Below are 24,051 nucleotides of genomic sequence, written 5' to 3' on the forward strand. Positions count from 1 at the left end.
AACGGCAAAGTGATTCGCTGCGCAAGACTGGGTCGACGATGATTCGAGTGCCATCGTTTCGTTGCAAACTTTTTCTCGAAAAAAATCATATAAACTGTTCTAAGCTAAGAATGATATATATACAGAAGGAGCTAATGAAGCATACGTCTCATTTATCTCTCCCGCAGCGTGGTGGCAATAGAGGATCGCGATTAAAATCCGATTTAAACGACTCACCGTGGTATTACTGCAACCTACGGTGCATCCTACGTGACCGTGAGCTCTCCTACCTGTCGTGATATCAGGGCTGCGCTAGAATCATTAGTTATCCAACATTACGGCCGAGGAACGATTCGAATCAATTTGGAGGTTCGTAACCCCTGCTACGTGGGGTTCGTGGCCGCTCCATATATCACTCGAAGCCTGCAGACCAGAGGGCAGACTGAAAGAGAGATTGAAATTTTCTTCGAACAGCGAGATTTCTTTGCCAAAAGGTCAGCCTGTAATTTTCTTCAGTCCATTCGTATGTCAGGGGCTCAACGTCAAACCTTCGATTGGTCTCTAACAATTCTTTCACTTTAATCGAACGTCACAAAATAAATTTCACCCTACATGTCACGTATAATTTATAAAAATTGAAGAACATTGTGGTGTCCTTTATTCAAGCGAGACATCACGTTGCTGTACAAAGTTGACTGGGATGAATATTGCAGCAAGATTTGCATGCATGTATATTATCCACGGGACGCTTTTATTAGCGCGCTGTAATTATCAATTATATTCAGCGTTGTCTTAGCGACGTTAATTTAATCTGGCGACCTTAACGTCGCGTACCAGCCAACCTTTCCGCCTTATCTCGTCGGGATCGACGGAATTCATTACGTAATTACTTTCACGAATTAACCTGTTGTTGAATATAAATCCTGAATGAAATTTTGACTTTCCGACTTGTGGTTCGATGTAACGTATCGTCCCGGCGTTTCCCGGTAAAATTAATCATTTGCTGGTCAGTAACATCGTATCGAATTCTTTTTCTTTCACTGGCCCCCCCTTCGGACGACGTTATTATACAAATAAGTCACGGTTAAGAAGCTATCAAGCGATCATGTCAGGTAGACGAGGAGAATTTAAACGACAGCCAACCATTTAGTCGGCCGAATCACGTTCGCGAGGAATTTTTCGCGTCAGGCTCGTGTCTACGATTTTCTCATGACCGTCTGCTTGCCTCCGTCGCGGGATCACGAGAGGATAATATAAAGATGAAGAGAGATTGAAAATGAATTTTCCGGAACACGAGCGCCGGTAAAAGCGGGTGAGACTGATATTTAATTAGCACCGGGCAGCGAAAAAGGAGACAGACACGAAACCCAGGGCTTTGTTTACGAATACTCGGTGCCGGAAGGAGCTTTATGAAAATACGCCCGACAATGGAACTAATAACGCGCCACGCAATATGCTTTGTACAGAAGGATGGAATTAACCGGGAGACGGGCAAAGGGGTCGAAAGTTATCGTCCATAAAGTCGCACGGTAAATTTCAGCCGAATAAAACTGTTGGTGGTTTTAGTTCGCCAAAAACTGTTCCCTTGTAATTTCTCCCTACCCTGTGTGCGCGAAAATAAATAACTCTAGAGTAGTTGCTTTTTAATTATTTCGCTCGTTACGATGCAGTAGGTCGTATATTGATAAATTTGATAACAGTACGAAGCGTTACGACATTTTAGGTGGTGCCATACACGGCGGGGAATATTTTTCACGCCTTTTGTTATAACATTTTCTAGATTCAATTATAGATCGTAGGCTACGCCCAGGAAAAAGGTCGGTCGCGTTGATAAATCAGCGCGGCGGGAACGTTCGTGCCCGCTACGGAGTCTTGGCTTGTTTCACCTTCTTGGTTCCAAGTGTCACGATTCTAGATTCACAGCTTCGTGCCGTGAATAATTGAAAAAGATGAGGAAACCAGTTTTCGTCGATTGATTGCCGTTTAGGTACATATACCTTTCAATTAACCGTCAGTTTTCGACAAGGTTCATCTACCCTGCTGGTAGAAGCGTGGGACCATCTTATTGAAAGTTACTCTTTAATTATCCTCGTTCACCTTTAAATTATACATTGAATCATTAAAGATCTGATAACGTCATCCTTAAGGTAAATTATTCAAGTAATCAGTAAATATTTCTTCATGCAACTCCTCGACGTTCAAACGATTGCGATCTGAAAATAAATAATTTTTATTCTTGTTAATTACCCTTCGTCTCTGATTGATAGCCCACGGTTGTAGATATGAATTCCCTTACAGTCCGTTCGGTTTTTCTTACCTTTCTTTTTATATCCGGAGCAACAAGATAGCGTAACTTGTGACGATAAAGAAGCCCGTTCGAGGCAGCAGGCCGGGAATCGCCAAGACAAAATAACGAACAGCTCAATTAAGCGCGTCGTAAGATGCAAATGTATGCGCGTGCCGGCTTCGAACGTGCTAGGCAAGCTTTTCTTGCGTGAACCTGGACACGTGTTTCGAGTGGCGATACGAAGAAGCCACTATTGCAGCTTGTCTCGAATTTGCTATTCGCCTCGCGAACTCGGACCTGGTATTCGAGGGGTCTTTGAATTTTTCTGAACATCAGGAGAAGTGCAATGCTTTCTTCCCACTTCCGCGATATGTATTTCAGTTTCGATGCCAGTGATGGGATTGATAGGTTGGAAATAAACCTATATTTGTAAATTAATTTTATCGGACCCGTGGAGTAGGTACCATTTTTTCAACATGGAAGTCGAACGGCAAGTGAAGTCAGCAGGATTCGTGAAAAAAAGAATATTTAACCGCGAATAATGGTCAGAGAGGATATTAAAATTTCACGGTTACCGGTTCCTTTGAAAATGCCCATGTTGTATCGAGTGGCCATCGTGGCACACGTGTATTCGCACGTACATACGAATCAACGTATAGCGTAGGTAGAAAAGTCGTTCATCCGTAACCAAACGGATGTAATAACTTTAATTGTTAATTAGCGTCGGCTTTGTGTCGAATACCGAGGAAGGCCCGGCACGAATATTGCTTTACTACTCTTTGTTCTTTGGCCGTGGAAAACTCTTTGCGATTCAAATGTCATTTCCTAAGTTTCGCGTTACGAAGGTAATTAATACCCTCGAATTTAATAACACCCAAGCCTTTTGGCTACCTAGCCACGAATGGAGATTTATGTTTTTAATTAGCGTCGCTCTGACTTCTGTCGTTTAATTATAATCCCTGGAACCCCGGTAGCTTTGAATTTCCCGCTATCCCCCCGTTTCAACTGTTATTCGTCCAAGGGAAATCCACTTTTCTCTTTGGTGCGACTCTTGTTTAAACCTGACTAGTTCCACTGACGATCAACCGAGCGTCGCTTCTGTTTATCTCCCTTCTAATTGGCTCGTTCTCACTTCGTTTGTACTCCCGTAAATGCTTCATCGATCGATAATCCTCCTTCCGAACGTCGAAAGAAATAAAATCGACTAGAAAGTTGTTTGAAAGATTGTAATGGAAGCGTCGGAATCTTTTTACCATCGAAAAATCCCTCAGGTAGGATTTGTCAATCGGGCTGCCGCCTAGAATTCGCGTAGCGTAACTTTTTTACGTAATCCGATGGTCGATTCATCATCCTGGCCCCACTCGATCAACACCTTGCAGACGTTACGAAGAAGCTAGGAAAGAGGATGTAGATGATGAAGTCGTTCGATCAGAATTCTCATGAAGCTCTTACATATTTGCCTTTCAAGCAGAATATGTACTCTCGTGATGTACATGGCGGGATAGGAGCTTTCTGTATTGAAAGATGAGTCGAAAATATGGAATGAAGTTTTTATTATTAAAATAATTACATAGATCGTATCGAATAAAAAGGTATAAATCGATTCCTTCCGTCAAATAAACGACAATATTTCACGCGGAGTTTCGATTAAAGCTTCAAATCGAGAAGGGGAAAAAAAGTTAACTTTTTTTTTTCTCTTCGACGTTCGTCCGTCAATCTTCGTCGCGAGTACGGCATTAGTACGCCAGTCAGGTAGCGTCGTTTATACGATCCTGCTGCACGGTGTCACAAGATCGGGCGAAGATAGAGAGAAGCGATTGGCCGATGGCCAGAGATGTATTAAGATCGCATTTGGGGATGGATCGGTATCCTGATGGATTGCTTGTCGATTACGTGGTCTAATCCGACTTCTATGACTACGGTAAACTAGGGTCACCGGGACATAATTTGTCATTCCGGTCTTGTTCGACGTCCCTCGATTGCCTCGTCGACTTCGATCGAGTCACCGTCGCGGTTAAGAAAACGCTTTTGCTTTCTTTACCTCCGCGCGAGAAAAATGATCCCGACAGTTTTCTCCTTTCCGCCTCCCCCTCTTTCTCCTCATTCGAAGCATCGGAAGCGGATACGTTCGTTCGTTACGCCTGGAAGTTTATCACGGAAGCGGATGTACAATGCGTGTATCCGAAGCTATCTCGATGTAGGAATTCATAGGAGCTCTTGTGAGCGATGCTAGCAATTCCAAGAATATTTCTCCTAGCATTAAGATTGCATATACTTTGCGGAGTCTGCTTCTCGTCTTCTGAGCACGTAATTCAACGCATCGTTTCTATCACGCCGGATAACATACAGCGGAAAAGCTTTTTCGAATCGTAAAAGTCTCCGATCAGTTTCAAAGACGCACACGAAATTCCGAAATTTCTAACGACGCGAACGATCGAACTGGCGTACCATTCGACGCGTCGTAAAGACGATAAAAAGCGTCCATGAAGGTAACGCAATAAATTCAGCGACGAAATAAACGGTAAGAACGTTATTCCCGATACCGTTCTCGCGATGGAAGCTACGGAACGTTAAAGGGGGACGTTAACTCGTAACGTTAAGAAATGCACCCGAGTATGGTCCATTAAACGGGGGAAATATTTCGTACGTGAGTTGCGAGAACGGTGGCCGTTTTTCGAGCCGCGTATCTCGAGATGTCGGCTCTCGATACGAGTGGTAATATTACGGACAGCTTCGAATGCGACCGCCCTTGTTGAATACAGAATGCAACTCGGAGGACGTGTGTCGACTCGGCGGTCGCGATCCAACCGGCATCCGGTCGAATCTCTCGTTGTTTCAGGGGAAAATTTTTGAGATTCTCTCGATCGTAGACGGGCCGCCAGGAAATTATCGAATGCGATATCGGGGAACGTCGTGCAACACTGTCGTGGAAAGTCCTTCGATCGAATGGTAGCTTCGGGCAATCGTTGGCACGGTTATAGCCGGATAACGTTTAGTAGATGCGGCTACGTATCTTTAGATAGGCTTTTAAAGCCGGAGCACGAGAGATTAGATCGATGTATAGGGGTTTTACGAGGTTCCCGTGACCGGGCTCAGCCTGGAATGATCTAGGAAATGACACTGGAAGACGTTTCTCGACCGAGGTGAGAATGATTAATGATAGTTGAAAAAAGGAATAGATAGGAATGGTCTTCTTTGAGATTAGAGGAGTGTCTCGATAGCATTAGGTATTTAGTAATAGATACGTTAATTAGAAATCTCGGGCGGTAGCGATAATCGTTGGTGCTACTACTTACTGCCGTTTACCATTACGCGCTTCTACTACTGCTACTCCGAAAGCAAGTGTCTCTCCTTGAAGAGTTACCCGCATCTTTGCAGCGACAAGAAAAATAGTTACATCCTGTACGAGATTTTTCATCGAGATTGGAATTGAGATATCCCCGTCCGGATAAACGTGTTTGCTTCGATGATTGAAATTTTGCTGGAGGATGGTGGTCCGAGGGAGATCGTGCAAAGATATCGGTGCAGTGTCGAATATACTTCCGTAATGGATGGTTACCGCACAAAGGTGACACCGTCGATGATAACCAAAGTACAGAGTTCACCGTCGATATTTACATCACTGGACGGAATGAAGAGCAGGTTTTAAAATTATGGAAATAAGGAGCATCGGTTGATGATGAACGGTTGAAATTTCAAGAAGCTTGTGTGCGAGAAAACAATTCGAGAAGATGGTTTTATCTTGGAAAAATTCATCTCGCAAAATAACAAGGTTGGAAGTAATCTCTGCGCGAAGATCGAAATCTGATACGAAACACGGCTACGTTTTACGAAGGGAAAAGCTATCCAGCCCGCGTGGATGTCAATGATGGAGGATAAATAATGCTCGAGGATTCGGATCGGATCTACGCACATATTCAACGGTAGTCACGGGGCAAGGATAAATCCATTTTCCCTACCGTCTTGGAATAAGATATAAGTGTTATGTCACCGCGGTCCCCTCGAGCGTGTCTTCTTCAACGAACCTTCCGTTGAAAACCCTCCGGCAAAACGTTGGAATCGCGCTTGTTCGAGATTTCGAGGGTCAGAGATGGCCGCGCGAAAGGTTGGGAATATTTAAGAGCAGAGTTGTAACTCGTAAGAACTCGCCTCCCCTTCCTTTTTTCATTCGAAACGGTGAAAGTCTGCGAGGCAGAAAGAGGATTTCGTTCTGAAAATGACAAATGTTCCGCGGTTGTTATTATAAATGAGATACGAAGACTTTGAGACGAATGGAGAAGTATAACAGAAGACATACTGTACGTTTCTGATGCAATTGAAACTTCCATGCCGCGCGATAACTTGATAATATCGCGCTGAGCAATGACGGGAAGTCGATAGAGCGAAGTTAAAGCGGTAGATCAGGTAGAATTTTTCTCCGTTTTTAATCCCTTTTACTATTTCTGAGACCTCGAAGTTTCCTTTATGAGATCAAAATAGCGAACTTTGACAAGGGATGTTCCTATCTCCTCTAATTCTTTCCACCTATCTAACGAAACGATCACCAAATCCGAAACTCGATGGCTTAACGAGCAATTAAATCGATCAGCTTTCAAGACACGTAAGCCAGCGTCGCGACGCGTGGTCAAGAGTATCCGATCGGAAAGTGCAACAGCAAACTGCTTGTTTACATCGGAGGAGGAGGAACGAAGCAAGTAAATAAAGTTAATGGTCGTAGCGGGTCTCTGGGTGTGCGCTGGCAGAGAACTGGCAATTAATTACAGGGAAAAGAGAAAGGGGTGGAGGTAGGTTAAAGGTGAACATCGTAGTAGACGCACCACGATGGTTTCTTCTAGTCGAAGCTGGTTGCGGTGGCCGCGACGTTATCACGACATGGTGTAATCTTGTAATTATATTGCTGTTCGTCACGACAAGCAGCGTGGCGTAGCGATAGAAAAAAAGGGAAGAGAGAAAGAAAAAAATGGAAACGGTCAGCCACGTTTCGTCCTGGTGAATGACGGCCACGCTTAGTCGATTACTCGTTTTCCAGGTCGAGCGTGACTTAGCTGCGTCCTCCTCCTACGCCTGGGCGACCTTACACTCGAACGATTCGCAATCGTTGGAAACGCCTTCCACCGTTGCGTGAAATAACGAAACTGACCCGAACCGCTCGCCCGTGATATCGTTTCTCCTTGCTAGCTATATCCGGAACGTTGCTTATCACCGACGAACGATAGTGCTAATGGGAAGGGTTGTTCACAGAAAAAGGGGAGACGCTCGCGCTGGACGGATGCCCGGATCAACGTCTTTCGACACGAAACGGAATGTTTCGTGCGAGCTTATCGTACCTGAATATTGTCTTTCCTCGTCAGACCTCCTTTTATTTGAATTCTAAGTTTCGAAAATCTTGAAAATGAAAATCATCCAGCGATAAGCTAATTTATCAACTGGGAAGTATGACTGAACGCAACGTCAGCGCGATCGGGCAAAGTTGTGCAACAACGTGGCTGCAGGATTTCTCGACTTCCCTGTTCGACAAGTTGCCGTTAATAAAGTGTTAATTACTCGGTAGCAGAGTGTACCGTGTCATGCAACTTGTCTCATCAACGTCGTTGTATTTCGCGCTCGAGCCATCGACGTTGCACAACGCATCTCGTCTCGATAGTTTACTCGTCAGCTGCAGCCATTTCGATATTAGAATCGACAGAAAGAAAGCTGCAAATGACCCGAATAGCTGAATTGACAAAGTACTCTGCGATCGCTCTATTTCTCCTCTTTTCCCTTTCTCTGTGAACATGGCATTTTTTTTTTTTTTGCTTTTAATTCGTGTCGTTCGCATTTGTCGGGATGACGAAGCAACGGATGACAGCCATTTCGATATTAGGATCGGTTTGAAAGAACCCGTCTCTTATTCGCTAAACAAAAGGATCATGGGTTTTTGATCGTGTCACCATTCACCGCGATCCGATGCTGTTTCTCAATGCGAGCTTTCGATTATGCACTTGATACTTTGTCGTTCACGTTAGGCTTTGACACCATTTTGTTAATTACAAGACAGAAGGGTTTATTTTCAATATAAAATAAACGCGTTTCGAGAATTTCACGGGTTAACCGATCGGCTGGTCGACTTTTATCTGAGATGAAAACTCGAAAGGCTCGGGTTGACATTGTTATGGATCACCAGGGTGCGTGCGTTGGCCGCGTGCGTGCATTACACGTGCGTGTTCGGTTAGCCGTGTAGTCAGTCGCGTATAACGCTCGGTCAGCCCTCCGTCGCGTCGCGTCGTCCTTCTTCCAGCAACTCCTCCCACGATCCCTTTTGGGAGCGCAGGGTGCCGCCACTAGGTCAAACGGAACGAGCACGCTCGATATATCTTGCAATGTGCCGCGTGGAACAGATCCGGCCTCGCGGTCACTCGGCTGCTGCTCGTAGCCCGAAAATTAGTTCTTTGTCTTCGCGCAAGTTGGGTCAGCTCTTTCTCGCATCGATTCTTCCCTTCCGGAATGAATCGACCGCTATAAACTTTCCGACTTTAACTGCGGATCGTTTGTTACCGGATGTGCTCTGTGGTGGTAGTTCAAGGAAATCGGTTGCCTTCTCGAATTTGGCCCATTTTAAAAACGTAGAAATTCTAACACGATTTGATGAAATAAAATTGGTATTTTTAAAACACCTTGTATATATGTATAATCGCAGATTTCTTCTTGCGTTTCCGTGCAACTTTCAGTCACGCTGTTATCGACGCTGGTAGCGTGATCGCGCGTATTTGTCATCCCCCTTGCAAACGAAACAGCGAAGCACCTGGTAGAGTTAGCGAAGGGTTAAAGTGTCGATTAACGAGAACGGGGGTTGTCTCTCAGCTTCCTGGATAACAGCGGGAACGGAAGCTTCCTCGACGCGGTTTCCATCGCAGTGTGTCATCGTTTGTAAGTACACGCGTGCCAGCCGGCGTGTAGTTGAATATTCGTACGCGCGGGCTCAGCCATTCGGCATTGTTATATTGCTTGCTAACACGACATTAATACATCGCGAGAGAATTATGAGGCCGCGACATGGCAGAAGCAAGGGCAGGAAAGTGGAGACTTTGAAAAATCGTCTCATGCGCTAAAAGCATCAGGGATTAAAATTAAATCCGGTCGTGCCACCCCCTGCTCTCTCGATACCACCCTCTTCAACGTGCTGCGTGCTCGGGACTCGGTATATTTCTCCCCCATGCCAACAGTCGAGGGTTCCAGGCGATTTTTTGTTGATAATTAAACGACGATAAATTACGCCCGCTAATCTCGCTCCATCGAATTCCAAAGCGAGAATTTTTCATCGAATATTTCAATTTAATCTCCTACCTCCTCCTCCAACAACTTCCGGCCGTTTCGCGTGTACGCAATTCCCGCGGGTAAAAATGGTCGAATTGTGCGGTGGAAAGAATTACTTCCTAATACGTGAATTGTGCCCGTGTCTCGCGTGACTTTTTATCCGTTCGAGCTTCGTTAAATTTATATTTAGAAAAGTAGGAAACTGAATAGATTCGATCTGGTTCACCCGAGAGGTGAACAGAAAAATCGTTGTTCCAATGACACGATTCGGCACGCAACAGCGTCCCGAACGAAGGGGAACCGGTAGCTTCGGGTATCGACAGTTTTCGGGTCTTTGAAAAACGAGCCTCCCGCGAATTTATTTGCTCCGGTTTGGCGAGTCAAGCGTGCAGAACCAGCCGCGATCTTTTTGCCGGTAGCCGGCCGAAGGTTTTTTGACAGACCGGGTAAAGTCGTTTGGAATTTAATTATACCGTGACTGGATTTTCGGGTGAGTGACCGGGCTGAATTTAGTCGCGGCGGTGCGGTTAAGCCGAAATTGCCATCGCGCGAGCCGATAATTGAAATGCACTTTTTCACCGGCTGGAAAAGTACCGCGAACCGGTGTATTTAACTCACGATTTTTTCTCCACCGAAAAACGAGTTTTTGATCCCAATTTGCTAGCTAAAACGCTTTTCTGTTTTAGACATTTTCTGTGATCTTTCAATAACGTGGGTTAATTTTTTTCATTAGAGTGAAGGTTGTTTATTGATTGAAATGAGAAATAGATAGTACACTTTTTATCGAGACACCCGGTATGTACATCGATTGCATCGCTGCAGTTTCCTACGGTTATCGTCCGTGCTGGACCCACGTCGTTTTCTACGTTCGGAAAGAAGGTGGCGTTAGCGTACCATTTTAGCGGAAAGAAATAATTTCCTTTGAATTTTAAACGCTAAATACATTTACTTTTGTACTTAAATGTCTTTGACTTTGAAAAAGAAGAGTAGGATTTTATTTCATTTTTTCAGTTAGATCTGTCAACCTTATAAATAAATTATAAAGCTTAGAAAATCGATGTTTTAAAGAAAATACTATTAAAAAACTAACCCGATAGAAATTAAAAAAATTATATGAAACGTCCTTTCAAATATTCACCGAATCAATAACCCTGTGCAGTACAGTGGCAAACGTGAACTAGTATAGTTCAGTAGATTTGTCTTCTTTGTAAAGACGTTAAGGTTCTCGTTTGGCTGGAACGGTTTCGCAAGATGACATTCCTCGAGGGATTCGATTGGCGGAAAGCCGCTCCGTCAGATTCCACGGACGGGCAGAATCTATTCGATGAGCCATTAAGAGACGAGTGGAGCATCGATTGCACAGGAAGATACTGTTCTTCCTTCCAATTCCGACGTTTCCGTAATTGCCAGTTCCTGTCGGCGAATCTCGACCGAAGAAGGGGGGTCGGGAATACGAACGGAAGATCGAGAGATCAGCCGTGGCAAAGGAAGCAAAAAGAGCAGCTAAAGGAAAAGAGGAGACGGAGACGGACTAATCCTCCCTCAAGATAATTCGGCGCGAAAACAAATTAAAGATGATAATGCCCGGATAATGGGTTTTTGAGCATCGGCCTGTTTCTGACTGCTCGTCGAACAGGCAATTTCGGTTTTCGTCGCTGCGATTCGGCGCCCCTGATCGTCGCGGTCAGAGAAGAAGAAAAAATGAAATAATGGGGGATGATAAAGATTCGAGCCGCACCATCCCTTTCCAGAAGACCAAAATTATAATAGAATCTTGATAATTGCATTGTGTCAAAAATTAAGCAGTCAAAATTTTATATCGAGCACTGATCGCCTCCAATTTCGCGGAAATCATCCGCAAAGACAATCGAAGACTCGTCGATAATATATGCGAGACACGGTTTAAGAATAGGCCGGCAGACGTCGAGGACGCACAATGCACGATCCATCGCTTTATTTCGATTCTTCGAGCCTCTGGTTTCGCGGAAGATATAGCATTCTCGAGGGGTGCAACGAGAATGCGGCCAAGGGGTTGAGCGATCGGGCTAAGATTCCCTTGTGGGCTCGCGTCTATTCAGACGATTGGAGCTGCTAGCAGTTACCGCCAAAAATATCTCAACTATTCGGGCCCATTAGTGAGAAGGGACCAAATGCCGGGATCGTCCTTCTACCCGCGGACAATCACTGTCTCGCCGACGTACGAACATCGAGGATAGGGTGACCCACGAAATTCTGTTGTTATTTTAATTATTATTAGGAACCAAGATTATTCGATTCTCTTTTCATTTTTAATGAAACTTTGTGAGAAATTCACGTACACAGAAATTCACCTCTGCGCCTCTTTGACTGTCACGTTAATTTGACAAATTTTGTATGCTATTATATCAAACAGACAGAGATATTTATTACTAACAAATATTCCTTTGGCACGCAGCACATACTTTCAAGTATTTAATAAAATTATTCTTCATGAAGCGTGGAATTCGTGCGTCAGACACGGACGGTAACCATCAGTCGTGTTAAAATATCGTCGAAATTATTCTGTATTAAAGTAATTTAATATAATGACGGTTAAACAAAAAAAAACCATCATCGTTCCTCTTTTCCATTCATCCTAATTAACGGTTAGTTCGTCGTAAGCATAAACAAAAGCGAGGGAATAAACTACATATGCCGTTACGTTTACATAAATCCAGATGGTTTCACGGCGCGTAACAATATGTCATTGCACGAACGTCGAATCATTAACGAGCGAAAATTTCAACAATGTATTTAAATAAATAACACACGCGGTACGTTCTCTTTGAAAATATGGATATTGCGTTACACCGCGTATAATTAACGATCAATGGCGCACGAGGTGCAAGGATATTTTTCGCAATTAAGACGAGAATACCGTTGCTCGTACAATAAAGTGGCGAGATTCGCGCTTTCGCAGGCGCGAGTTGACGCGTTTAAACGATCCCCTCGAAGCTGAATAAACGCGTGCCCGCTCGCGGACGGAAAAATATTTTAACCACCCCCGCTGGCACGGTCAGAGGGAGATCTACGAGAATTCCAGAGGGTGGAGAGAGAGTGGTCGTGGACAGAAAAAAAAGAGGAGAGAGAGAAAAAAAAGAAGAAAAATTGTGAAAGCAGCCGGGCAGCGGCGCTTTGATATTCATTATCGGTGGCAGGCTGTCAGCGAACGAAACATAATTACGCCAGCGGTTGATCCACGAGCTGGCTCCACTGACGGCTTCCTCCGCGTGTATCCTGTCCGACCGGTATCTCCCTCTTTGCCAGCAAATTATATTCATATTTGGGGGATTACGTCGACGATCCCTCTGGATCAGGAGCCTTAAAGGGACGCTAGCCGTGCTAATTATTTCCCGACGGCCTTCCGCTCAGATTGAATTTCGGACACGGACAAGACGATGGGAATATTGCTCTTCTTGCACCAACATCTCAGGAGTCCCGTACTAATTACCCTGCTTACTCGCTACTCGTGTTACTTCTCGGACACTGAAGCGTCAGGCTAAAGATTTGAATTATTAGACGAGGAGATTTGACGAATATTCGATATCATTTGAACAAGCTTCCTTGTTAGCTGCGAAATCACTTAGAATTAATGTATTGGACGCGTTAGATGAAAGAATGAAATATTTTTAATTTCAAGTTCCATTTCAAACTTCTTCCTCTTTTATTATATTTTCTAATATTCCAGCGAGCGAGCAACGAAAGCGTCGCCGTCGTTATTAAAATATAAACACGTTGTCGGTATGCATTTCGTAAGGAATCTGGTGTTCGCAATTCCGGCATGGGAATCCTCTAGCTCGGGCTAGACGATGGCGAGATTTTCTCATTGACGCGGATCATTTACTATTCGCGTGCTGCGGCACGAACGAATCTCGCCGCGAAAATGTCTTTAATAATCGCATTTGTATTCGCCTCGTGACGAAGCCGACCCTACCGAGTGTTCCACTTCCCGAAGGAGCCGCAACGTCCTTCGAGGATTCCTATCCTCACGTACTCGGAACACTGGCAACGGGTGTGTATCGAAACAATATGTAAAATGATGAGGGTACTGGAAACAGACGCGAGGAAAATTTATTGTTAGGGTTTCCCCGAGATTTCGTTAAGAGGGATATGGTTCGAAGGGTATTGAAATTGAAAATATATGAAGCTTCGAATAGATAATTGCTAATAATATCTTAATGACCTTACTATTATACTAACTTAAAACTAATGATTCCCTCGACGACCCTCCAACGATTCCTCAGCGACCCCTGAACGATCCCTCTGCGACCAAAACTTACATACTAACTTAATATTAATTACAAGGGTTCTACATGCTACTTATTACCTCAAGATTGCTCTTCAGAGTATTAAATAAGAAAAAGATACACGTCTCTACCAGTGGTGTTGAAAATTAATAGGAAAACGCGTCCGAAGGTTACACAAGGGGTTGGTAATGCAGATGATTTTGTCGTTGAAAGGATATTTACGACCAGTACTATATTCCGCGTACTTTTTATCCCGTCTGTTCGTATTCTGCCACGCGAAGAAGTATCGAAGCACGGGGGGAACATACGCTGGCCGTTTCTTTCGCAACTTTTTCCTTCGATCCCGTCGAACGACGTTCGCTCAACCCTTTCCGCTTCGCATATTTCGAACGGTAGCTAGTCACGAACAAATTTACATTTCGCGGTTTCCTGTGAACCAACGCAACGTCTCGAATCGTTGAACGTGACAATCGTTCGCGACTCGTCTTCCCGCACTGGAGACAATTACGCGACGAGTCGAATTTACATTCGCCACGTCTTCCTCGCGTCAACCTCTAATTAGCTGTATCTTCTTGTTAAGCGAAATTTTCGTCTGCCACGTCTAACATATCTCCTGTGTTTTCGTAACCGTCATTCGTATAAGAAATTTTAATTAATTTAGAAACCCGTAACGCGGAAGATTAACGTTTCTCTTAAAGAATGCTCAAGTACCGTGAAACTGAAAACCCCTCCGCAAACGAGCGATTTCCCGGAACACGAAACAGTCGATTCTCTTCCCTCGAGGAAAAAGAGCAACAAAGGGGACGGTGAAACGTTAGGGTACACGCAATTCGTTATCCTAAATCCGAGGAAACTTCCTGTATCCGCGAATGATCAGTCCCTGGGTTTCTCTCGTGCGAGTGTCTTTAAATTGCTCACGCAGAGACGAGACGAACACGCGTGCGGTGAATGGAAGCAAGACGGAAGAGAGATGTGGGGGGATCGACAACGAGCTCGTTTGAGCGTGCTAAACCGCCGAGGTTAAACCGCAGTCCGTCGTCACGGACGAGGCTCGTAGAATCCGAGACAGGGGAGGATTCCGATAGACAATGGGGGTGGTATCGTGGAATCGCGTCCTGGCACGCATTGTGCCAGCACCCCCTAACGACGCACGATTACTATCCCCTCCCTTCTCCACGGTACTTCGTTTCGTAGGGTCGTTGAAAACGGTGCTGCGCGATCTCTGGAATTGAACTACCATCCTTGTTCCCTTCGGTGGATGTTCGCTTCTAACAGCCCCGCGAGGAAATCGTTTCGAAAACGCGTAAGTTCGCGCGAACGAAATATTTGACCCACGCGAACAGCCTCGAAGATGGTTCTCGTATAAGGGGGTTTAAGAGGGATCGATGCTGAAAGGGTTGAAGGTGGATACGAAAATGGATTCGGTGCTCGGTGGACGACACTCTGGTCAAAAATCTTGATTCATGGTACGCGAACGTCGATGTCGGGATTTATGGTCCTCTTTTCACCGTAAGTTATGTCCTCTTCCAGCTCAAGCTTTGCGGAGAACCGCGTAACACATGCGAATTTAACGTAAACGATGAATCTTGGATTTGGACGGTTCTTCTCGCGAGAGCAGAAGGAAATAAATAAACACGATTGTATTTTTCACTCCTAACGACAGTTGAATGGTTGTAACAGATTTATAGAGAATCTGATGTGATAAATGTTAGCAATTTTTTAGCGAAGGATTAATCTCTTTTTATTTAAAAAAAGAAGCTCTTTTTCTTTTCTCGTTTAGCATCTCCTCTTCCCATCGAAGGTACCACTTTCATAGAGGCCCGATTTACCGCAATCTCGGTCGATCGGCGCAAATCGCTGCTCGATTTTTCCGCTCACGTGTCGTGGCAGCCGGTTTAGCCCGCTGCGACGGGGTGTCTTTCGTACGCGAGTTATCTCGCGGTGGGAACGCGAGGAATTTCCCTCTGACCCGGTGGTTTCGTACGTGCTCGATTTCAGGCGTCGACGAGGACCCGGGACGAAGTTGGGGGAAAAAGAGCAACAGGGAAGGAACTAGCGAGACAGAGATTTTTTTTCACACGGCACATCCAGCCGGGCGAAAATTCCAATTTATACGGGGACGCGATAATTAGCCGGCAGGAAACGGGGCTGCGTGGCCGGACGGTTTTTGCTCGCTCTTTATCGCGATCAAACGAATCGTCGAGTATAAAACGATCGTTATTGGCGCGATTATTATGGTGGCGGCCGTTTAATATAGAGCAACGAGGCGAGCTGACATCGCCGCCGGCCAGGATAAGCCAATATACGAGGCGCAGGCTTACGGTTAATCCGGCGATTTTTAAATTATCCTCACGAAATTGCGTCCCGGTAGGATAGAACGCGCCGCAACTTCTGAAACTGCTAGATAGCGGCAGCCAGTGCTCGCTTCGTGTTGCCAACTCCTGCCCAGACAGGATCACGTTTGATCCTTTTGGGTATACACCGCTCCCCCGAACGCTCTGTGTCTCACTGTTGCCCTCTCGACGTTACTCCATCCGTAGACTCCAAGAAGTCATCTTCCCCGTTTAATTTCGAAACGGTTGCATCCTCCCAAAGTGTTTATAATGAGTTGTAATCCTTTGCAACGGATCGTCATTGTCGAAGAAAGTGGCAACAGGAGCCTGCTTTCCGGTGATTCGATTTGCCTTCCTTAGACGCGAGTTCTAACTTTGTCAGCCAGATGCGAATCCGAGAGAAGTACTCGGAGACGACGATAAGAGGGAAACGAGTTGGGTGTGCAAAGAAAAAGGAACGGCATCGAGTAGTGTGAGAGGAAGGAAGGCGGCGGGGGTGCAAGTCTCGTTTGCATCGAAGGAAAAGCTGGTCGCAGACGAAAGAAACGGAAGGGGATGCCTTCTGGCTCGACCGCAAACACCTCACGTAGCATCGCGTAGATTAAAGCCCGGCCCGGCGTGGCAGTTGTGTGCGTGCCACTCTGCGTGCGGAAAGCCATGGCGAAAACACACGGGAAATCTAGCGGGTTCACGGAAGCGGAGACAAGAAACGTACGTACACGCGCGGCAACAGCGACGCGGAAAGATATAAGGGCGAAGAAAAATCAAGCAGAGACACCGCTAGGGTCGGACACGCGTTACGAACGACTTAGTTTCGTAAGCCAGCACTTTTTTTTCGGGATCAACGCGCCGCAGAACAGAGAGGGTCCGACCGAAACTTTTCCAATTATCTTGTATTAAAAGGTGACGCGATCGAGATCGAACTTCTCGCCGACGTACATTTTTTTGCTATCGACAGTCTGTGAGTCGAAAAGTGCCACTTCTCACCAGTTTTTTTATGAAGTAGAGATTCTTGGAATTTGAAATTATCTGGGAGCGTATTTAATTTTGCGAAGACAACTCAGCGGGAGTCGCTTTTAATTACACCAAGAGAATTCTTGTGTTTCTACGATCATGATTCATCTATGACGTCTACTATCGAGCATTTCTCTAAATTTAATTACCCTCTATTATTTATATGGAGAATTAAAAAAAAAGATACTGTAATTTCGTTTAGCAGAAACATCGTCAGTAGACGGAAACGTCCTAGGACATGAATTTCTGGTTGACCAGAAGGTGGCGCGTCGTTGAAGGCCATAAACGCGTGGAGGGTCGCGCGGCTGTAATTTTCAGCCGTAAAAGAGAGCTATAGGCCGAGGGGTGACTTAGGCTGACGGTGTGGTAGCCTAGTCGTTATTATTTTAGTGGCTCTAAACGGCTAGCATCGAATACGTGACAGAGATACGAGAATCGGCCAGTGGTAGCTCGTTTAACTTTGAAGAAACGAGGATGAACATTGAACATGTAATTTACAAGAGAATTTTTCATTACGTTAACAGCCTCGTTAAAGGATAAAGTATGTACGTGCTCAAGAAAAGAATGCGTACTTTTCTTTGAATACGGGAACGACAGATTCGCTGAATGGGTCATAAATAAAATATCGTTGGTGATCGAAACGTTTGGAAGTATCGGCGAAGGAAAGGGTAGTTTTATCGAAGACAGGAAAGCGCCCACGAGGCGTAGGCGAAGGAAAGAAACGATCCGGCTTAATCCTCGTACGCACTTACAGTGGAACGTGGCGTGAAAAGCATCCAACGATGGAGGCTGGTCAGAGGCTGGATCAAGCTCCTCCGTCTGGATATAATGCTCGCGAAATGGTCGCTTTAGTATGATATACGTATCACTTACGCGGGGCGATAATGAAAAGATTTGCTGGCTCTTTATGACTTCCGTGGCCGCTAACGGGCCTCTCTCATCTCGCTTTCTCCTTACTCCAGTTTCTTCCTCGCTTCTAAATTTCACCGGCTTTTCTCTCGTACATAAACGCATCCAGCTATCGTTCCCGTTGCACTTACAAGACTTCCGGGCTTCCTATTAATTTTTCATTAGCTTCTCTCATTCGACGAAATTAACCGCGTCTGCTCCTACGCTCGCGCTTTGCCAGAGGCGAAATTTTTCTTATCAAAAGAAATTGATATTACTCTGCGCTCTCTCAGTGTATCTCAAAGTTGATCACCTTTTCTTTACAAAAACGCGTGGTCGTCGTGAATGCCAAACAAACTGTATCTCGTCGTTAACGTACGTTTGTCGTTTTTATCGAATGAATATTGTTGCGCGATTCTGATCCTACAATACCGTCCAAATAACGCGTAACGTGTCCGAATGAAGTCGTAAAATGGTGAAAATGCAGCGTTGTTTGCAGTGGCCGCACAGGTGGAACGGGTCGCGGCCATTTCTCGTCGCGCGTAATTTCTCAGGGATGCACGACAAATCCGGCACGACAAATCTCGCGGCGAGTTTCCGCGGCTCTTGGAGTAGACGTTTTGGGAATCGTGCGGAGTAAGCGTGCCGCGTATCAGCCAGCGGTTAGCGGATGAATGATGCTGGGAAAACAGGGTGCACTCTCGCCCGCCATTATTTCCCCGCTCACGCTAAATCATACTTAAAGCACGACTGTCTCCCCTTCCGGCTGGTATACACACATCCGCGAAGGTAGTTCTCCCCCGTCGAGCTTCCACTCTATTTCCACGCTAGCTTTTACTCTCGGTAACGAGGCCTCGGATCGAGGAAAAATTGGATTCCTGAAATTTCGAGGCTGGAATTTTTTAATACGCGCCTCTCGCAAATGTTGCGTCTGTCGGGGCACGTTCGGATGCCCTTCTTCGAGCAACTTCAAAGAGGAACCAGCGGCTGAGAATTCCTGTCAGACGAGCCACGACACACAGACAGCTTCTACGCGGTTTAATCGAGGAACCGCGAACGATCCGCGCGAGTTTCGCTCCGCGATTACCTTCAAAGACGGCGAACGTTAATAATATTCTCATCGAGCTGATCGTTCCGCTTACGAGTTGGAATATTCGGCGTGGCAGGTGTGCACGACTTGACGTTTCGAAAGAGTAGACGTCGCGAATTTATCAGAGGAAAAAGCTTCCTCCCCTTTGCCAACGTGGTCCGCAAACATCGTTTAGCACTCTCGCGCCGCGCGAATTCCCCGCGAACCGAGTATCGCCGTTCGAAGCCACGATGCGTTTCCAAGTAACTCGAATAAACAAAGAACAAGGGGTGTGGGGAGATAGACTCGTCAACCCTCTCTTTACAGTGCATTTCAACCGATGGGACAATTATTCAGAGTTTGATTTACGCTTTATTGAGCAAAAAAAATACATTATCTAATAATTTTCTTAGAACAAAAAAAAACAAATTCGTTGCAAAAGAGGCAAGAACGAGCTTTGGACGATGGTTCACCGTTGGGGCGCGAAAATTCCAGCGTTAAAAGCTCGTTCTCCCCGGCTAATATCGGTGTCGGTTGCCGGCTGAAAAGCATCCCGTGCTGGCGACATTTTTCTCCGGTCAATTTAAACGCTGTCTACGAATCCTCGCGACGAGACGCGTCGACACGTCGTTTCTTCCACTCGTTTCGTTTTCTCTTCTCTTTCTCCCCTTGGTGAATTTTATTTATCGCGGGATACCTCAGCCACTGGAGCGTGAATAAATTCGCCGTGCCTTCGAAGCGAATCGGTGCGCGGTCGAAAATAAAGCCGAGTGACACCTACGTTTTATTCTTGCACCGGTCCCTCGCGAGGCGGATTCTCCGGAGGCCTCGTTCAGCTTGCGCAGGGTTAAAGGTCCGGACACGGTTGAACGACTCGATTCCTTCTTGCTCTGACATCGCTGTTTGTCGCGCTTTAATCAATTTCCAGTCTAAGACTAAGTACCATGCGTCGCCGACTATCCGGACGGTCAAGGAAGAGAAAAATTTTCAAGTTTCTCTTTACTCTTATTTTCTGCCATCTTCTTGTTAAACGAAGCTTCGTTAACCACGCACAATACCGCAAGGACGTGTTCCGAAACCATTGGCACTTCTCCAACACCCGTTAGCATAACCAGACTTGTCGTCCCGTGTAATGCACGAGCGAATGCAAGATATACGACACGAGTAATTTGACAAAGCGAAGATTTAATCGTACCAACGGACAGAGTATCCTTTAACAGCCGAGGATATTCGTCTTCCGTAATATCATACGGTTCGAAGGTGAGAATGAAACGTCGAAGCAATTGGCGGCGTCACCTGCACACCGTGGTTACAACGCTCCTCTCCGGACCGATGTCGATGGGGTCTCGAAAGGATCGATCGATTTCTCTTGAATCATGCGGGTGTCTGGTGCGAACCACGCGGAATATTTCAGCGTGCCCGGTCCGCTAGGACGAACGAAAGAGCTGCACTTAGGTGGGGGGTAATATACGTCGCCGAGGGCGGTAACTGTCCCCGTATATTATGTCCCGCGTGTCCACGGGGACATACATTCCAGCCGGCTGTATCCACGTTAAACAATGTTCCGAGAGTCGTGCCTAAACGATTCCTCGTGTCTGCAGTTATTTTGGCAATTAATCGCCGGGCCCCCGCAGTTGATATATCGCGTTTCTTGCCCCGCCTGCCAGTTTTTCATTCCCTTTTGCCCTCTGCGCTCTTCGCTCTCCTTCTTTCTCACCCTTCGACCACATCCACTCGAACTTCTTCGAGACGAGGATGACGAAGGCTTTTAACGATCGTTATGCTTCTCACCGAGCTTGGTACCGCGAAAATTTCTTCGTCGTTCAGCTTTTTTCTTCGATATTCGATCGCGATCCTCCCGATGCCATTTTTCTGTTGCATTGTTCGTCCTTCTATTCTTCAGGGAGAAATATGTTAACACGTTTTATTCAAAGTTTGAACGTAAAAATAGGAAACAGTATTTCGGTAGAATCAATGTTTCAAAGGAATTACACCCTCGTCGGTCTCATATTTAAAATTTAACTGATCCGTGGCATCGTGGGACGATCAATCTTACTTCTGAACTCGACCCCTGCTTTCCATCGAGCCGTCTTCCAATAAAACGATACCAGCGATAAAGCTTTCGAAGCCAATTAGAGGCTAATTGATTTTAACTGTAAATCTATGGAATCACGCTACCTTTTCCTCGACCGACTCCACGGGATTGCGGTTAAGACGAAGCCGAGGATCTCTGCCAAGCAGCCAGTTGTTCCCGATAAATTTACGATGACTGCCCTCTCGTTTCTTACGCTCCACGTTCGCTTTCTTCCGTTTTTCGCGTTAACGAGACCCGATCGTATCGCGCCATCCGTCTCACCGTACGTCCTTTTTTTCTCTGTGAAAATCTTTCCCACTTATCCGCATCGATACCTTTTTCTATAGGGAGCAGGATGTTAAATTGTATTACAAAAATGAGTAATGCTGCTAATTATTTTATTATCGAAAGTGCATCAAGTACAGGTTGTTTTACTATAGAGTTATATTCTCGGTTGTTGCATTACTGAACTTTGCTAGCCAAGTGATTAATGCTGGGGTGTTTTTGCAAGATAGGGTTCTTCCGGTGTCCCCTGACTGCAAACGAAACACGATACAGTTTTCCGCGGTCAAAGTGTCTACAAAATTTAATGAATACTCACTGCATCCTAAATACGGGACGCAAAGCTTTCCCGCAGAACAGTCGCTGTCTTTTTTACAGGAGTCACTCGTTGCCCGCTTGCGACGGCTGTCCGGGATGTGCAAGGTTACGACCTCCGACTCGTCCTGTGATAAATCAAACAGAATTTCAAATATGTCCTTAAACAGTTTTTAAGCTCTCTGGTTCACAATTTCCTAAGACAAATATGCGATAATAATTTGAAAGTAAACAGTCTGAGATTCCGGAAAATCCTGAAATTTTCTCTACTTTCGTTACATTTTATCTAAAGTATATAGCGAAGCTCTTTGATACCGCGAGACGGAATGATTTACTACAAAAGGTTCGAAAGGAAAGCCGCTTTTACTCACTGACTCTCCACTGCTGCGATCCCCTAAGCGGATCACGTGAACCTCTGGCTCGTCCTGCGGACGAAGGACGAAGGACGATTAGAACATGATCACGATTTATCAAAAACGATTGAACTACGCGTTTGTTCGGTAGAACAAGCTCGTATCTTCGTACCTTGTCGTCCCTGATGATGCATCGTGTGGCGGAAACGACGTACACGAAAAGTAGAACTAGTAACAATTTCATCGTGAATTTTCGTTGATATTCAGAGACACACTGACAATGATCCTCTCGGAAAATTCTCTTTATATACGATGAAAAAGTTGCAACATCGAGTTTATCTTTATCGTAAACCTGCATGGGTTATCGTCGCTGACACAAATTGGTTAAACGAATTAGTTGTAACTTTATGGCTGTTAACCGTGACTGTTAAACTCGAAACAATTTGCGTAAGTAGCGCTGGTTTAACGATACTTCCAGTGGAATTAGTTGGGGCTAATTCACGGACGAGAAACGACGGGCAACGTCGTAAACCTTGCTAGCAAAACTGGTCTCGATCATTTTCGCGAGCGATCTTAATCTAAATTGAAAAAATAAAAAAATTAATAGAACGGTCGGTAAAAGCTGGGAATTGTAGCGGCCAGGTTATTGCTTTGCACCGTTTACGAGTTGTCAGGCTCGTAAAAACAGAGATCATATGCGTCCATTGCGTGTCATCATTCGCGATATCGTTGTAATTCGCACGTTTTATTGTATTCCGTACGACTGAATGGAGTCTGAAACGGGCATCGAGTAGAGAAGAATATTCGTAGTGAAGTGTAAATTAAATTCCATGTCAGAAATTTAATTCGATCACGCTAGTTCTGTATCAAAAGGGAAGAATTTTCAAAAACAAATGAAAAAAGACGTACGGAAGAAGTATAGGAAACCATCAATCCTCTTCAGCTCGCATAAAAAGCTGGATACATTAGAAAATTACCAGACAGACGTGCGTTCACCTTTACCTTTTTTTACCGTCTCGCGAGCACATTCGGTTCCCTCGAAACGCCCCATTTCGTCTGGCCATTTTCATATCAGCCAGCGACTTTTCGTAAGGGCATAAAAATTCCTCCACCCTGTCCCGTCACGAGAGTACTCGTTTTTACGTCGCTCTTTACAGCCTGATGTCTCCGTGGCGCGAAATTAATTATGCATACCCTGGATGTATTCGTCGACGGTGGTCGTTCGTCGACGGTATACGACGAGCCCGCCCACCAACGTCGACGGTACTCCCGGGTAATAGTTTCGTTATTGGAAACTCGACGGTCCATTTCGAGATGGTCACGAACGAGGAACGTTGGTCGGATTCGAGGAGGAGCAGAGCGAGAGGAAGACGAGCTAGCGTTTGCATAGCCGCGAAAGGAGACGTCGAAGTTGCGGACGACTGGAAACTACCGGTCCTACGATGGACACTCGACGGGACCGGAGGTCCTTTGTTCGTTTGATTACTAAACCACCCTGGAAACTGGTCATTAGCTTAGCAAACAGACGAGTCTGGTACGCGGCCGCGATCTTCCGCCTCGAGCGGATATCCGCGACGCGTTCTTCCCTTGTTAACTAATTGAACAGCGTTAATTTCCTCGCGACAATATCGCTTTCCATTTTTTCTCTGTTTCCAACTTTGAACTCTCGGATCAAGGGTGGAAAGCAGCCTCGCCAAGAGGTATTTAAAGTAACGAGTAGAAATGGCGATTAGACGCAATTCCAGAGGCGTGAATCTAAAAGCGTCGTCAGGTCGACGAAAGAGTTGGACAAACAGGCGAGTGCCGGTCGCGTTAATCCAGGCGTCCCGGAAAAAAGAAGGCGTCGCGGGGAAACGGTGCAAGGGACAGGTCAAACGACGCTTAGCGATACAACTGGTA

General features: G+C 45.5%; 2 protein-coding genes across 7 annotated transcripts in view; one reads left to right on the plus strand and one right to left on the minus strand.

Moving 5' to 3' along the window:
* LOC114871226 overlaps positions 1 to 24,051 on the plus strand; it is a 230,496-nt gene that overhangs the window by 89,853 nt on the left and 116,592 nt on the right. The window lies entirely within an intron of this gene.
* LOC114871238 lies at positions 21,584 to 22,426 on the minus strand. Its single transcript, XM_029176911.2, has 4 exons — positions 22,325 to 22,426; positions 22,171 to 22,224; positions 21,804 to 21,927; positions 21,584 to 21,738 (listed from the first exon to the last, which is right to left on the minus strand). The coding sequence occupies exons 1-4, from the start codon at positions 22,394 to 22,396 to the stop codon at positions 21,665 to 21,667; spliced, it is 324 nt and encodes a 107-aa protein (XP_029032744.2). The 5' UTR covers positions 22,397 to 22,426; the 3' UTR covers positions 21,584 to 21,664.

Source organism: Osmia bicornis, chromosome 3 (assembly GCF_907164935.1).
Source record: "Osmia bicornis bicornis chromosome 3, iOsmBic2.1, whole genome shotgun sequence".
In the NCBI taxonomy this organism is placed as follows: domain Eukaryota; kingdom Metazoa; phylum Arthropoda; class Insecta; order Hymenoptera; family Megachilidae; genus Osmia; species Osmia bicornis.

Coding starts and splice junctions, on each gene's coding strand:
- LOC114871238 (XM_029176911.2), bottom strand. CDS start 22,396: ATGAAATTGTTACTAGTTCTACTTTTCGTGTACGTCGTTTCCGCCACA. Junction 22,225..22,324: donor GCATCATCAGGGACGACAAG/GTACGAAGATAC, acceptor CTTCGTCCGCAG/GACGAGCCAGAGGTTCACGT. Junction 21,739..21,803: donor CGTCCCGTATTTAGGATGCA/GTGAGTATTCAT, acceptor TTTCGTTTGCAG/TCAGGGGACACCGGAAGAAC.